Genomic DNA, 16,250 nt, shown 5'->3' with positions numbered 1-16,250 from the left:
AATACGCTCAGTTAACTTCAGTGCCCTGTTGAGGTAAAAAATTACAGATTTATGGTCAACTCCTGTACTATGATCTACATAGTGATGATGGTACAGTAAGTAACACAGGATTATCCTTAAAGCAATAACTTGATCCACATATATCGTGATGCTAGCTAAATACTAGAAAGATAGGAACCATTAGCCACATCTAAGATTTAAAAAGAATATTTGAGTTGACCTCTTTATGGCTTATTATTGGGAATTAAGTAGGATCAAGGACTTTGGCTTTTTACATTGTCTCTGTTATAGCAAAGACTAATTGCCTTCTGTGTTCTGTACTAGATTTGCTACAACTCAGAATTACCAATTCCACATTCCAGGAAGTTTTCTCTTGAGGGTTCATCTGAGTTGAAGTGACCCTCTGCCTCAGCTTTATGGTTCTTCCTTCAAGTCAACCCAGTGGCAGACATGCCATCTGGATTGAAATTGGCGGGGCAAATAAAAGGGAGAGCCAGAAAAAGTCAACAGTTACTGCAATCAGGGTCTCAGGTTGCTTTTTGACTGAATGTTGGCTGGTGAAAGACAGACATGCACCTGCTTGTGTCCCTATTCTTTCCCTTTAGATCATGATGATTTGGTTATAGAGACAAGGCTAAATGATAAGAATGAATAATGGTTCTTTCTTAAGGCTTTCTAGATTTATTTGCTGATATCGGTGTGCACATAGTCTTTGAATTGCCAAACCACAATTTTAAGATTTAGTTCAGATAAACTGCTTTACTTTTTTTTTTTTTTTCCATTCAACTGCTCTCTCTTCTGGGCAGCCTTCCCCAGGTTTACCTGGCAGATAGAATATACTCTCCCTGAATATTCTCAGTGAACTTGATACGTATCCGAAAATAACAATCTCTGTTTGATGCTATATTCAAGCTGGTAATATTATAGCTCTAGAAGCTGTTGCTAGTCTCTTGAGACCAGGTAGAGAGTCATCAACTGTGTCAAAAAAAGGTAAAGAAACCTATTCCCATTCACACTCTTTGAAATCTGATTATGATTTACCTAAAATTCTATTCTACTTTGTTTATGATTGAGTAAATTATCTTTTTTCTTAAGCTAGCTTGAGTTTTTCTCTATCATGGAAGATATTAATTATGGATATAGCTATCTTGAGTTATCATAGAAGACCCACTAATATAGTAGGACTTTCTCCCATCAGACTGTGATTATGTTAAGAGCAAACTGTGGTTTTCTTATGTCTGTATCTTCACCATCTAGGAAAAGTCATGCATGTAGAAGATACTCAATCAATATTTGTTGATGGGGCACCTGGGTGGTTCAATGGGTTAAGCCTCTGCCTTTGGCTCAGGTCATGATCCCAGGGTCTTGGGATCAAGCCTCACATCGGCTCTCTGCTCAGCAGGGGGCCTGCTTCCTCCTCTCTCTCTCTCTGCCTGCTTCTATGCCTACTTGTGATCTCTCTCTGTCAAATAAATAAATAAAATTTAAAAAAATTGTTGAATTAATAAATATAGCATAGATTTTTTAAAGTTTTATTTATTTATTTGTTGCAGGGGGGAAGCACACAAGAAAGGGAACAGCAGGCAGAGAGAGAGCAGCAAGCTTCCCACTGAGAAGGGAAACTGATGAAATACTCTATCCCAGGACCTTAGGATCATGACCTGAGCCAAAGGCAGATGCTTAACTGACTGAGCCACCCAGGTGTTTCAGTATAGTGTGGATTAAATTAAGAGGAGACAGGAGACAGCCCATTAAATTGAGAAACTAATAAAAAAAAGTCTGTCTTATATTTGGGTCATCATTATTTTTTAACTAATGGCAACTGACAAGTATAGTGGAACCAGTGGGACTGTAAGAGAAAGAACACAGAATTTGAAAGGAAAGATTAGATAATATTAAGCAAATGAAAGTTGAGGTAGAAGTAAGAGCTGTCCAACAGAAAAATAGAAATATGAATCAGGAGGTCAAGAGTGAAGCAAACATATACAGTATCAAAAATGCTTATATCAGAAACCCAATGTGTAGAACTTTGAAGGCATGATAGTTTGCAAAAAGTGCAATGTATAAGGAATAGAGATCTGAGAATCAAGCCAGCATCCATATGGTAGGTGAGGAGAGAAAGAGAACCCAATGAAGATGAAAGAGAAAAGAGAAAAGGGACCAAGAGAGGTCAACACAAAAGGCAAGGGGAAAGATAGGCAAGGCCAACTTCAGTAGTACGGGGGAATAAGGTGGAAGAGGTATTAAATGGCTTTGATCTTCATAGTAAACCATAAAACAAGGTCATATATAAAGAATGAGAGATGATAGGATTAAGATTTAGCCTTGAAAACTTTTTAGGAAATGTAAAAGAAAATCTAGGGGCACCTGGGTGGCTCAGTTGGTTAAGCATCTGACTCTTGATTTCATCTCAAGTTGTGATCTCAGGGCAGTGAAATTGACCCCTGTATGGGGTTCCATGCTGGGGTCTGCTTGAGATTCTCTCTCCCTCTCCTTTTGCCCCTCCCCTGCTCATGTTCCCTTGCTGTCTCTCTCTAAAATTTAAAAAAAAAAAAAATCTTTAAAAAAATCTAATAGTAATGACCAAAGGTTTGACTGAACAGCATGAAGAACCTAGCTGTGTTTAGAAAACATGCATTTGGATGGCGTTAAAAAGCCTCTCTTCAGTATTTGCAATCTGGAAGGAGGGGTGAGAAAATGAATAAATGTCCTTCTTTGAGTTGGGTTTTACCCATGCAAGGGGTTTGTAGATGAAAGAACAGTGGGTGGAGAGCACCAGGAATTCCACCTGAACTGTCCTTTAACCCCACTGCCTGACAGTGAGATAGAAGTTAGGAAGAAAGGAAAGGGAAGCTAATGAGGGACTAATAGTAATGGTGGGGAATCCAGATTCTCAATTAGAGGAAAGACTAATTCATTAAGAACTAAAGGGAGAGGAAAAAACGAGTATAATGTCAAAGAAGGAACTTTTAGATATAAAGATCAATTTTTTAATTCATGCTTTTTAACCAGTTTATCATTATAAGAAGTCTGAGCTGCTTTGACAGATAAAACACCTCAATCAGCTGTCCATTTCCCCTGGCTCTGTCCAGTTGATGCTTCTTTTACCCTCTCTCATCACATTTTCCATGTCGGTATCTTATCATTCACTATACCTTCCTCTAGATATTATCTTCCAGTTTACTGAATTTCAAGCCCTCCTACAAAAATGTATCCTTAGTTCTGACACTTTTAATGGTCAGTAAATCATCTTTTTATTATCCTTGTTTTAAAATGTTTATTATGTGTCTAGTTTTACAGTATGTAACCATAATATCTCTAATACATGACAGAGAAAATAATTAGTCATGCATATTAAAGTTATGAGATAAAACTTCTGCAAGCAATGTGTTGTTATGTACATCATATGTCATTTCATCTGAAATTATCTTTAAACTATTCAGATTAAGTTTATATATGCAGCAAGATTAGATTACTTGGATTTTTTTAGATTTAAACAATTGTATGATATGATATAGTCAATGAACAAAATAAACCAGTTAGCTAACTTTGATAAGGAGAGGCCTTTTCAATATAATCCTAAATATAACCAGTCAAATGTAACTGCCCTAACATTTGGTCAGCTATAATTCTGGATTTGAGGGTGGAAGATCTACTATTCCATTGACTGGACTTGCTGGCCTTCTCCAGCCTACTAGTGTCACTTCTGAAAGAAAGAATAATAATATAATCTTTCCATTAATAATAATAATATTACTATTACTATAGCAATAACTACCATTTCTTGAGTTATTTTACTTAAGTCACTCTGCTTTGTTACATAATCTATACACTTGCCTCAGAGATATGTTTAACTGCCCTGCTTTGTAGATTGAAAAAAGAAAAACTAAAGATCAGTCTACTTTTGTGGAAGGGCCTTTTTCAAACCATGGTATATAATACAAATGTCAAAGGTAAGCTGGGAATGGATCTTTTATACTGATCTTAAGTGCTTTAATACTGTAATATATAGCCCGGATCAATCTTTCAGACATAATGTTTACTGATTAATAAGTAGCTAAATAGAAGCACTCCAGTCTTTCTGGAAAGAATGACCATTTCTTTTGGAAAGAATGTGTTTCTATTTTTTAGAAATGCCAAACTATATTTCAAGAAAATGAAATATCTTCATCTACCTTTTATGATGGAAACTGTAAACCATTTTTCCAGTTATAAGACTTAACATTCATGGCTTGAACATCATTTTTATACAGTTAGTTTCCATAAAAGTAAGCTAATACTCAAGTTCTTTTCTTTTTCTGTTATTAAAAATATGTGTGGGTTTCCCTCTTCCCACACAACAGCCTTTCACCAGCATCTTCCTGAGTAAGAAAGGAAAGAGAATAGGAGGTGACAGAAGTGGGAATGGAGTATATTCTCACTGCATAACTAAATAAGGAAGAGCAGGAAGTGGTATATTCAGTAAGAGAAGCATTTTCTCCTTAGATAAGTGACTTTCTCCATTTCTTACCCAAAAAAGAAAAATGGGTTTACCGTTGAATTCCTCTTTGACCACATCTTCCTGTGTTCATCCTCTCAAGGGATCATAATTTTGGCATTTCTTCACATTCCCCCTCTTTCTTTTGCATCTAATTTTGGTTATTTTCAACTTGTTTCAATAGAAGATTAAACATATAGAATTTAGGAAGGTTTTATTCAAAAATAGCAGTCCATTCACTTAAAATAAGCAAGCACAAATGAACTGTGTTGATGTTTTTCAGACCAATACCCTTACATAACCCATCAACACACCCATTGCATTTAAAGATGGCTTTTGAATAAGCATTTATATATTCATTTTTAAATTCCTATTTGCATAACTTCTATGCCATGCTTCTTCACTATCATATGAATGCATAGTCCTCTGATTACTTATTCTGTATTGATATTGTAACTGCAGTGGTGGTGTTTAGGTGTAATTATTAATATAAGTAGGCAAAACCATCAGTGCACACTTGAAATATAGAAAATATAGAAAACCATGATACTATTAAAAGTTATAATTCTATATTTTTGTTATGACAGTATATCTGAGTGGATATTTCATTTTCTTGAAACATCATTATTTTTGAAAATTTGAAGTATTTATATTGAAATAGTCATTCTTTTCATCAGCTTACTAATTTATAGATAATTAAAAATAAATAGTCTAAACTCATGCTTCTTAAGTTTAATTTGGGCTAGTGCTTTAGATTATTAGAGCATGTAAAATCTATTTAAAAGCATCATTTAATATTTAATATTTAATTTGATATTCTTATTATAAAAGGCCATCCTAATGCAAAGTGATCAGAAGCAGGTATTTATTAAATAACATAAGACTTTAAGGGCAAGGTCATAACATAATCTTAAAAAGTCTTCTTGAAAGGATTAATTAAACCAGTTACTAAACTATATATTTTTTAGAAGATACTAATCATAAATATTTTGAAAATGTGCCATGTATACATTTAGTAAGGAACTACTAAATATATGAGTCATTTTTGTATTTTGATCTCAGTAATAAGAATTTCATAATAGATGAAGGTCAGTGTATAAAATTAAGTTCTCATTAGAGCCTATCTAATTAAATTTCCTTTTTCATTTGGCTTACCCTCTTTACTGAACTCTTCCCCTATAGAAGTTAATTTCAAATCTTATTCATATTCTCTCTTGTATACTATCTGCCTGATAGTTTAACTTCAGGCATTCAGTAAAAAAAAAAAGTTCAGTTCCCTTTTCTTTCTGGGTAAATTAGGTCAGAGGCTCTTTTCTACTTTCTAAATCTAATTATTTTGAGGTTTTTTTTTTTTTCAAATAAAAATTTCTAGGAGCTTACCAGTCCAAATGTTATTTTGATGTTTGAATTTGTTATCATTATCTCTTCTTCCTCCAAAAATGTTTTAGCAGTTTTTGAACGTTTCCATTGAAGTGTAGGTAAGAACATTTTAGAAATTTTGCAGAAAAGTTGCCATAATTATTACAAGTTGGAAGTGTTACACTATCAGGTCATTTGTGCCTTGAGTTGATGTTCTGGAAATTATAGACAAAAACAAAATTTAAGTAAACAAAATATAAGAAGTATTCAGTTAGAAATTGCTCTACAGATTTTTCCATTAGTTTTGTAATTTTGTGAGTCAGCTCAAATTTAGTATTGTCTTTATGATTAATTTGTCAGTAAATGCAACATTGGCATTTGTTTTGAGGAAATAAAGACTTGCTTAGCTATACTTGGAGTCCATTTGGGTACTAATGGTACTGATATTCTTGTTCACATATTGCAATTTTTTTTTTTTTGCAGTTTTACTAAAGGGAGGAAAAAAAGAGGAAGAGAAACCATTTAGAGACTGTGCAGATGTATATCAAGCTGGTTTTAATAAAAGTGGAATCTACACTATTTATATTAATAATATGCCAGAACCCAAAAAGGTAAAACCAGAAGTGTTTGTTTACGAGATGTAAAGCAGATCCTAGTTGAATTGCTGAATAATCAGATTGATTTGTGAGCTTGTTAAGCTGAAAATATATATGCCTGAGCTCTCGTCTCCCAAAGATACTGTTTGCCAGGTCCATAAAAGATGAAAACCCTATTGCATAGACGTCCCCGAGACCCATACCTCCCAACCCTCTTTCACAAAATTCTGTTTATTCTCTGCTCATTCTAGGGATGTCCTATTGCTCATAAATGCTTGCCTTGTATAGATTATGTGTTGAGGTGATATGTACCTCAAGTACATGGAGAAGAGGTAGAAGCAATCTTTCAATGTCTCCAGGACCCAGATGGCACACATCATGTATAGTCTAAATACTGTGGAGAGGGTGCCATGGACATATTGCTATTTGCAGAATCACTGTTCCTATTAGGGTGAGAAAAACATATTCTCTCTTGACTCATCATCTTGATAGGGTTTGCTTTTCATGTTTACCTAAAAGAGTGCGTTAGAGGCTAGGATTCCTCAGTATGTTGAACAGGATCCAAAGTAAACTTTGAAGTAAGCAAACACTATATTCTTGCTGTTACATCTCTTTTTCTCTACATTTCTCTTCATTTCTCACATTAAGTCATCCATCCATTACTTCACTCAATTCACATTAAGTGGACGTCATTTGTCAGTCACTTCCTAGGGACACAATATAGAACACACAGACCCCACCATGGCAGTGAAGACAGACAATTACACAGATAGTTATAATAGACTGTAGAAGGGTAGTGATTGAGACAGTCTGTTTGAAGCAGGATTTATAGAGACGTGAGGAGAGCCCTGCACTTTAGCATGTTAAAGTTTTTGCCAGGAGGACAAGAGAGAACCAAGACTCCAAGAAGACCACCTGTCTTTGTAATGCTCCATTCTCAAAGAATGAAACAACTTTCCTCTCCTCTTTGCCCCACTTAAATTACCAATCCTGTGTCCTCATTTCCTGTGGCTACTGAACAAGTGCTCTTGGAAGGCCTTCCTTAATTCCCTTAAATAGCTTTGCATGACTTTTTCACTAGCAAAGTTCTACAAGGCAAGGATTGTGCCTTTTTGTCTTTGGTTTCCTGGGACCTCGCATAGTTTTTGGCACATCACAGGTCTTCAATAAATATGTGTTTAAATGAGTTAATGAACTTCTGACAATAATATCACCATTTCCATGTAGTATATAGTAATTTTGCCTAACTTAGTCTTCTTGATTATTAGTCTCCTTTGATGGATGAGGGAAATGAATCTTCGAGAGTAGTTTGCCAAATGTTACATCATGGGCAGAGGAGAATCTGGACTCTACCAGTGTCCTCTCTCTCCTGACTTCAGTAAGGATTAGTGGTTTAAGTTAACTCAGTGTTTGATTCCATTTGGTGGGACAATTTTTTTTTTTTTTCCTAGAAGAAGGCATTTAGTGCTCTATAATAGGGAAGGAGGGAGAAAAAGCACCAGTCACCATTCCATACATTGCTACCTGGGCCACCTACCACAGAGGTTCAGTTTCACCTGTTTTTTATTTTGGGCTTCTGTGCAAAATCTCAATTAAGTGTTCCATGACTTAAAACAACAACAACAACAACAACAACAACAAAAACTATGAGGGTACAATGGTAAATCTAGGAATAAAAAGAAGAGGGTAACTCATTGTAAGGGGGGAACTTTTGGTTTCTTGGATCTTACGATATGTAGCTTTCCTACTCTACTTGCTGATATCTTAGAATCATACTTAAGCTTAAATTCAGTTGGCATACACATGGGCATGTGTACACACCCACATTCTCATACACCATACATCTAGCATCTAAAGTATATGAAAACCTATCCTGGGGGAGAGGAGCAGAGCTAACATAAATACTCTATAATTTACCTACAGTATTCCCAATGACCTGAAAGAACCCCCAAATTATTGTCAGTTTCACTAAAATATAACTTGGCTATAACAACAGAAGTTAGTTAAAAATATTAAGTGACCCTCCTTTTAGACACTTAATGATTCTATGATATAATAGAACAATTTTTAAGGATTTGAAGTTAACATTCACACTTTCACAATCTTTTTCACTCCATCATCCAGTCCTGCCATGTGGCTCCAGGTTTTGGCAAAGGGAACATTACAAATAAGTTTTGATCATTCCATGAATTTTAATTCATAATTCAATAACCATAACCATCATTTTGAACTATGCTAGCTCAAAACATTTTGAGATACAAATGATGCACAGGTTCTTTGCAGACCTACTGCTCCTGTTAGGATGGAAGAAAGGATATACTACCTTAAGTCATAATCTTGAATAAATTTGCTTTTAATACTTACATAAAAAAGTGGGTTAGAGGATCCCGTTCACTAGTTCAGTAGCTGACTCTGGGTTGGTTTCATCAGGATAGCATTATTTAAACTTATACCTCTGCAAAATGATGGATTTTGCATGTGGTGGAGCTTCAGAGTTGTTCTTAAATAAATGAAATCTAAAATACTAAATTCACAAATGTCAGCTATCTACTCAGTTAAACGTCAAGGTTTGGGCCTAAGAAAAAATAGTAGCCTGAGCAGGTAAGAAGCTTTTCAGAGGATAAAAGCTCATGTGGCAGCTGGTCAGGACCATCATTAGATTTTAGTTTTATTGGCAATAGAGCATGGTGAGAGGGAGAGATCATTGAGTAGAAGGGAGTAAGACTTATTAGGCTTTCCTAATTTAGGTGTTCCTTCCTGGTTTTATTCTTTCCCCTTTATGATCACGGCTCCTCCCACAAGTAGTAATGTTCTATTCTGGGAACTTTAGACTGATAAACCTGCACTTTTCATAGATAGCAGTTTTTAAAATATCTCATTTAGCATGGCACTAGTAAGAAAAATGATTGTGCGAATTTTTCCTGGTATAATTTAGAAGCTAGTTAATACAGTAGTTCAAATGCATTTATAGTTTTCCAGGTATATTCTAAGCACTTTAGATGTAAAAACTCACTTGTTTACTATTTTCAGTAACTCTATCAGATAGGTGTTCCCATTATCCTCATTTTAGAAACATTACTTGCCCAAGTCACATAGTAGATATTGAACACAGGCTTTGTAATAATGGCATCAACTCCAGACTGCATCTCTTAGGGGACTAAATGATATAAATACATTAGTGATGACTAAAGTTGCACCACTTACAATTTCTTTAATCTGAACCTATATGAATGACACAGGAAAGAGCTTATAATCAGAAAATTATGTAAGATTGATTCATGTTCTGATTATAAACCACCCTGGTCCCTTCTACCTTGTAATCTCATTTTCTTCTTCTGCGTTGATATAAATCATTGGAATTCTCTGAATCCTGTAAAAAGAAATGCTTGGAAAATGCATTTTTATGTTCATCACTCTTCCAAGTAGATTGTGTTTTGTAGATATAAAATTTGGTGCTACCTTTGGATATGTTTAGCAAAAGCTTTGCTTGTTGTTATGCTTGGAGAAGTTCTTGAGAGGGTATGAAACTCAAGGCAAGCCTACAAAAAATAAAACAAGTTCAAATATGTAAGATATGGGCTATGGACCAATCAATAAAATTGGACTATTTAGGCAGTTAACAAAGAGTATTAGGAAGTATTCATCTTGTAGGCAGAGTAAAAGTTGCATGTATACAGAATTGGTATACATTCATTTTTCTAACCGACATCATTCCCTTCCCAGAAATGATGTCTGAAAATAACAGTGTTACCTTTTCAAGTGAAATGAAAGCAGTTTTCTAAGACTATTTAATTTTTCAAGCAGATCAAAAATAAGAATTAAATCATTTATGTATTTGTTTTTTACCTTTATATTACTAATGGCTGTGGTTATTTTCTTTCTGAATTCCCTTCAATGCATAGTAGTAGGAGATAGGATTTTTCCTTTTATCTCATAAGTTTCATCCAAAAATTCAAGCCATTAAATAAAAACTCTGCTTATTATAAAACATTAAAAAATTTTTTCTGAATTGTGAGTCCCCTAATTCTTGGGAAAGGACCATAACAAATGTGTTGAGCCTTTTTTTTTACTTAAGGTTATGGAAAAATAATTAACATCCTCCAGCCTAATCATTCCAACTTGTATGGCGCATAAAACCGTAAGAACTATGTGAATCAAATTTCCCCTTTTTGTTTGGGTTTAAATCTCTGTATTATGTTAAAAGGTATTTAATGCTTGAAAGCTTTGACCTTGCCTGGGATAGGAGCCAGTTCAATCTTTTCTTGGATAGAGTTAAGCTCAAGTCATATGATCAATAAATGCAACAGGCATAGTAAATGTAGCAGGGCCCTTGTCTCCAGGAAGGACACCGCCAGATAGCACAGACCACACAGTACTGGCGAATGAACTTTTCAAGTCCTTTCATGTCTCAGATCTTTTGAAACCAACCACCTATTTTCTTAAACTTCCTTCATCTGTTAAGCTTAGGCTTTTTAAAATTTTTCTTCTGACTAGAAATAACATGTTTTTTTTTGTTTTTGGTTTTTGTTTTGTTTTGTTTTGTTTTTGGCTAACATGAATCCAACTTCTTAAATAGATATATGATAAAAAGAAGCATGCTCAAAGATTGATGTTGGTATTTTTATATTATTTATTATTATATCAATCATAAATATAGAAAATACATATATAAAATATGTTATATAAAATATATTAATAAATATTATTAAGCTAGTGATCTTAAGGGCAATTTATTGAACTACTAAATTTTTTTAATTTTGTACATTCTGTATTATTCTTATTATAAATGATAAATTATATGCCATAGTAAATATAATAGTAAAATAGGCTACAATGTATAAGATATTATATAGAGAGGATATAATGCATAATGTAATACTTACTATCTCATATGTAAAATACATCTAAGAAATAAGAGTCATGATAAAGCCTATTATGTACCAAGCACTATTCTAAAAATTCTACATGCATTGACTCATTTAGTCCTTGCAAAGACCTAAGTGATAGAACAGAGTTGTGATTTGAACACTGATAATTTGGTACCCAGGTCCATGCCCCTAAACAATATGTCCTTCAGCTCTATTGTGACCATATTCCACAATGGCAGCTATTATTATTACTGCTATTAGTGAGTCACAATAGGAACTGTGGAGCATATGTCCGACTTCTTACCTTCACTGTACCCCCACTTCCAACACCATAATCCTCCGGGGGAACTTCTGCCTCCCCATGTAGCTCCAACTCTCTCTTACTTTTTTTTTTTAAAGATTTTATTTATTTATTTGAAAGAGATCACAAGTAATCAGAGAGGCAGGCAGAGAGAGAGAGGGGGAAGCAGGCTCCCTGGGCTCGATCCCAGGACCCTGAGATGATGACCTGAGCTGAAGACAGAGGTTTTAACCCACTGAGCCACCCAGGCGCCCCTCTCTCTCAGTTTTTATCTAAGAAATGTTCTTAGTATGTCTTAACATTCTCAAGTCACTGAATATGTTTGTTTAAAAGGAAATTGGCCTTTTTCTAAAATTTGTGAATGATTTTAAAACTTTAAGTGCATATAATTTGAATAATATAGATAATAGTAATAATAAAACTGTGAAGAATAGTTTCTTCTGCACATTAGATATTTATAAATGTAGTTATTCCTTTCCCTGAGTATGTAAGTGATCTCTATAGTTTTATAAACTCAGGTTAGCAAAGTTCCGGGTAATTAGTGTCCATTAAGAAAAATCTGGGGAAAGAATTCTGAATTAACCAGTCAAGACGGGGTAAAAATATAAGAATCAAGTGACACTTGTTACCTCTAGCAAAATGTTTCCTTGACATTTTCACTGACTCTTATTTAAGTATCACCAGTAAAGTTCCGCCTTGGTCTCTTATCTTGGATCACCACCTATGTCCTCTTTAAACTGTGCCATCTGGGTTTTGTTCTCATAGGAATCCTGCAGTCTGTCTCCTCAAGGTCACTAACGACTCCTTCATTTCAAAATTTAGTGTATATTTTCTTAATCTTTATTTGTGTTGACTTCTATGGAATATTTGATTAAGTGGATCATTTCCCCAAATCAAAGTCATCCTCAGCTTCAATTTTATTAATCAGGTTTTCCTATTTTATGTTTCCTTCTTGCATTTCTGCTTATTTATCAAATATTCATTTAGTACCAACTATAGGCTAGGCACGGTTCTAGGCACTGGGGACAGTGACAAACAAAATATAAGGCCCTGCCTACCTAAAGGTTATTGATGTATTTTACCTCCATCAGTTTACTAAAGTCCATTTTTGGATCCTCCTCCTTCCTGCACATACACATCTCTTACCACTTTTTTTTTAGTTCTTTAAATAATCCATTTTCATGTTATCAACTAACTGCTCTCAAACAGGTTACTCCTAATACAGTTTTTAATTCAGGATTCAAATCCTGGATCCAGGATTTGTTATTAATAATAACCATTGGTAAGATACTTAAACACTCTAAGAATTGTTTTTCTCATCTGAAAAATGGGGATAATAATCATACATACATCACTGTCATGAAACAAGTTAGAAAATACATATGAAGAGTTTAAATTATCTGGCACTTAACAGCAAGCATGCTGTTGTTAATGGTGATTCCTTTCTTATTCCTTTATTATCCACATTCTTATCCTTGGTCTATGCCTATTAGATCATCTCCAGTTGATTGATGAATCCCCCTTTTGGATGACTACACTACCTCAAATTCTGTGTGTCCAAAACTATGATCATTTTTTTTTCTCGTTTGTTAGATTTTTTTCCTTAAGTTTTTCATTTAGATTACTGTCTATATCATTCTTCAGGTCACTGGAGCTAAAAATTATGAACTCCTACATCTCCTTACGCCTACAGGAACAGTCATTATTGAAACTTTCAGGCATTTTGAGGCCAAGATCCTTATTTTGTTCATCATAGTATCCCTAATTGTAACAGAATCAGTGCCCAACAATGCTAATTGAGTAAAAAACAAATGAATGAATCAATTAGAATTGAGGAGGAAGAAATACTAGAGATTGTGTTGAAGGCAGAGAAGGGGTACAAAATGTTTTAGGGATTAGTCAAGGGGGACCTTGGAACAAAGAGTGGAATTTCAATTTATAATCTTGGAGGTGAGTTAATTCCTAGGCACAATAAAGACACACTGGTGGGTGACTGTTGTCAAAGTAGAGGAAGAGCCCTCTAGAGAGCAGCTTGCCTAATTTATATGCTCACAAATAGGCATGGATCTCCTAGTTCCTTTCACTCTGAGGAAGTACATGGACAATTTGTTCTCTGAATGACAGTTGTTGCCACTGTTTTCATACCTGTTAGCCATTTGTGCTCCAAATTGAGGGCTTCAGGGAAAACACTTGAGATTTTTCCCTTAATCAGAGCTGAGCTCTGTGCCCGCACAGCCTGTCTGCTGCTGTTGCATCATATCTACACCTTTAGCCAGCCTTTGAAATGCTTTAGTCATCAACTCCCTAAGGAATGGTGTTCTCCATAGCTGGGACCTTGAATAGTCAAACTGCCATATCCATGCTATGTCAATTACAGTGATTACTCTCTAAAGATAATCCCATTACAGATATGTTTCTCTCCTTGGGTGGACTCTGGGGGAAATGAATCAATTTCTAAATAAATACTATTGTTTTAGAATAATTGAAATGAGCATAAGTCTTTGAAAGCATTAGATAACTTTCCACATGGGGAAGAAATGCTTGTTGCAGTCAAAGGAAATACAGTATGTCATATTCTCCTGTTATTATTCTTGATGAAAATTCAAGCAAATAATATGTTCTCCATATGCTGTGTACCAAATTTTGCCTCTAATCTAATACTGAGCCATCAAGAATAATTATTGTAGTTTGTAAATGTGTAGGAGTTAATGTGCAATGAAATATGTAATAGCTAAATATATATGATTTTTTTAAAAATTATTTTTCCAAAACCTTTATTATTATTATACCACCATTTTAATTAATTAAAACTTAAGAATTCTGAGTTTTATGCTTTGGCAATACAATGGTCTATAGTTTTAGAAACCTAGATAGCATTTTGAAAAAAATGAACATACATAACTGCCTATTACCATTTAGACACAGATTTTTTAAAAATTTTTTATGATCTGACACTAAGGCAATTTTCAGCTAATTTAAATTTTTACAAGTAATTTAAGTTACATGATGGAATTAAACAGAAACAATTCTAATGTTAAAGCAAAATAACTGGTATCTAAATTAACATTTTTTCAACATGGTAATTTTTATTCAGTTTATCTATAGGCCTACCCATAGTCTGATATTTGTTTCTTTAAAACAGATATAATTTTCACTTGATTTTATTTTCCCTGTGTCTATCAGGTATTTTGCAATATGGATCTTAATGGAGGAGGTTGGACTGTAATACAACATCGTGAAGATGGAAGTCTAGATTTCCAAAGAGGTTGGAAAGAATATAAAATGGTAAAATGGAATAATTTACATAGTTTTTGATGTTTTATCATGAGGTTATCTTCACCAGACTATGTGATAAGCCCTTGTATTTTTAGGTGTTTTTCAGCTATTTTAAAAATAAAATGATACATTAGTCACATTATTTTTATTAAACACAAAACACTCATAAATCATTTTCAGTAAATGATTTCCATATGTGCATCAGAAAGAAAAATATATTACTGAAATTATTTGGTGAACTGTTATGTATTATCTGGATTTGTTCCTGGTTGAATTAGGGTGGGGGAAGCTAGAACTCAGACCCAGGCTGGGCACATGAAGCAGGACAAGGGTGGTGTGGATTATGGAGAGGTACTGACGTACCTCACGTAGCTGGCGAGTTGTTGCTGGGTGTTGACTAAGAGCTCCTCCATGTGGCTGGGTTGGGCTTCTCTCTGATGATTCAGGGACATCAGACGTCTTACGTGGTAGGTGGCATCCCTCACGCACAAAAATGGAAGCCTCCATACCTTTTTAAGATTTATTAGACTGAGAATTGCTCTGTATCACTTCCACTGCGTTCTTTGGTTTAAGTTACAATGCCCAGTCCACATTCAAGATGAGAGGAGTATACAAGGGTATGAACTGTGAGGGATGGTTCCTTAGGGGGTCTCCAAAATAATACCAGACATCATGGTTACCATCATTATCATCATAGCTGAAGTTTCCAATGGTTAGTATGAGCCAGCCCTAGCTGTAAATTCTTACTCATTTTTATATCAAGCCTATTAGCTGTCTCCATTTTAAGAGGAAAGTGAGCAAGATGGGAGATCAACTTTTCTAAGGTAATACATTAAATGGTTTAACTAATGCATAATACAATAATCATATCATCAATGCCTACAGTATTAACTATTAAAATCTGACAGAATGTCAAGATACAGTAATATAAAAGGCTTCCATTTATGGATTTATTCTCATATTTTACATCTAAATGTTCTGGATAATTATGTCTTGACCAATTTTTGACAAATTTCCCCCTCAGAAGGTAAAGAAAAAGGTGAAGAGTCCTGTTGTACTAATCTAAGTTCAGTCTTGATATTCTTTTAGAAAATATGCAAAAACTGTAGTTAATCAGCATCCCAGTTTATACATTAGTAGGTTCGTAGTTGGCCAAATGACAGTTAAGAGGATTTTAATAAATGAAGGTGGGGGTCTCTTGTGGTGTCTCTGTGTCTACAATATTTTTTTTTTTCAGATACCCAGTTGAACACTGTGAATGTAGGTTAATAAAGTTTGAAGTTATACAAAGTTGGATTCTGATGTCTCCAATAAACCATAAAATTTCAGGTAGAAAAAAAGGCTATAGCGAACAAGATTGAATTCTACAGAGA

At 34.4% G+C, this 16,250-nt stretch overlaps 1 protein-coding gene across 2 annotated transcripts in view; it reads left to right on the top strand.

Annotated features, from left to right (window-relative positions):
- Positions 1-16,250, top strand: part of ANGPT1 (angiopoietin 1) — a 251,353-nt gene that overhangs the window by 181,157 nt on the left and 53,946 nt on the right. For both annotated transcript variants that reach the window (XM_059395044.1, XM_059395045.1), the window contains exons 5-6: positions 6,320-6,447; positions 14,785-14,886. In XM_059395044.1, coding sequence (XP_059251027.1) covers positions 6,320-6,447; positions 14,785-14,886 — 230 coding nt within the window. The remainder of the gene's footprint in view (positions 1-6,319; positions 6,448-14,784; positions 14,887-16,250) is intronic.

This window comes from Mustela nigripes, chromosome 3, assembly GCF_022355385.1.
Source record: "Mustela nigripes isolate SB6536 chromosome 3, MUSNIG.SB6536, whole genome shotgun sequence".
NCBI classification, from domain to species: Eukaryota; Metazoa; Chordata; class Mammalia; order Carnivora; family Mustelidae; genus Mustela; species Mustela nigripes.
The sequence above is the reverse complement of the archived record's forward strand: the minus strand, read 5'-3'. Positions and strand labels throughout refer to the sequence as shown.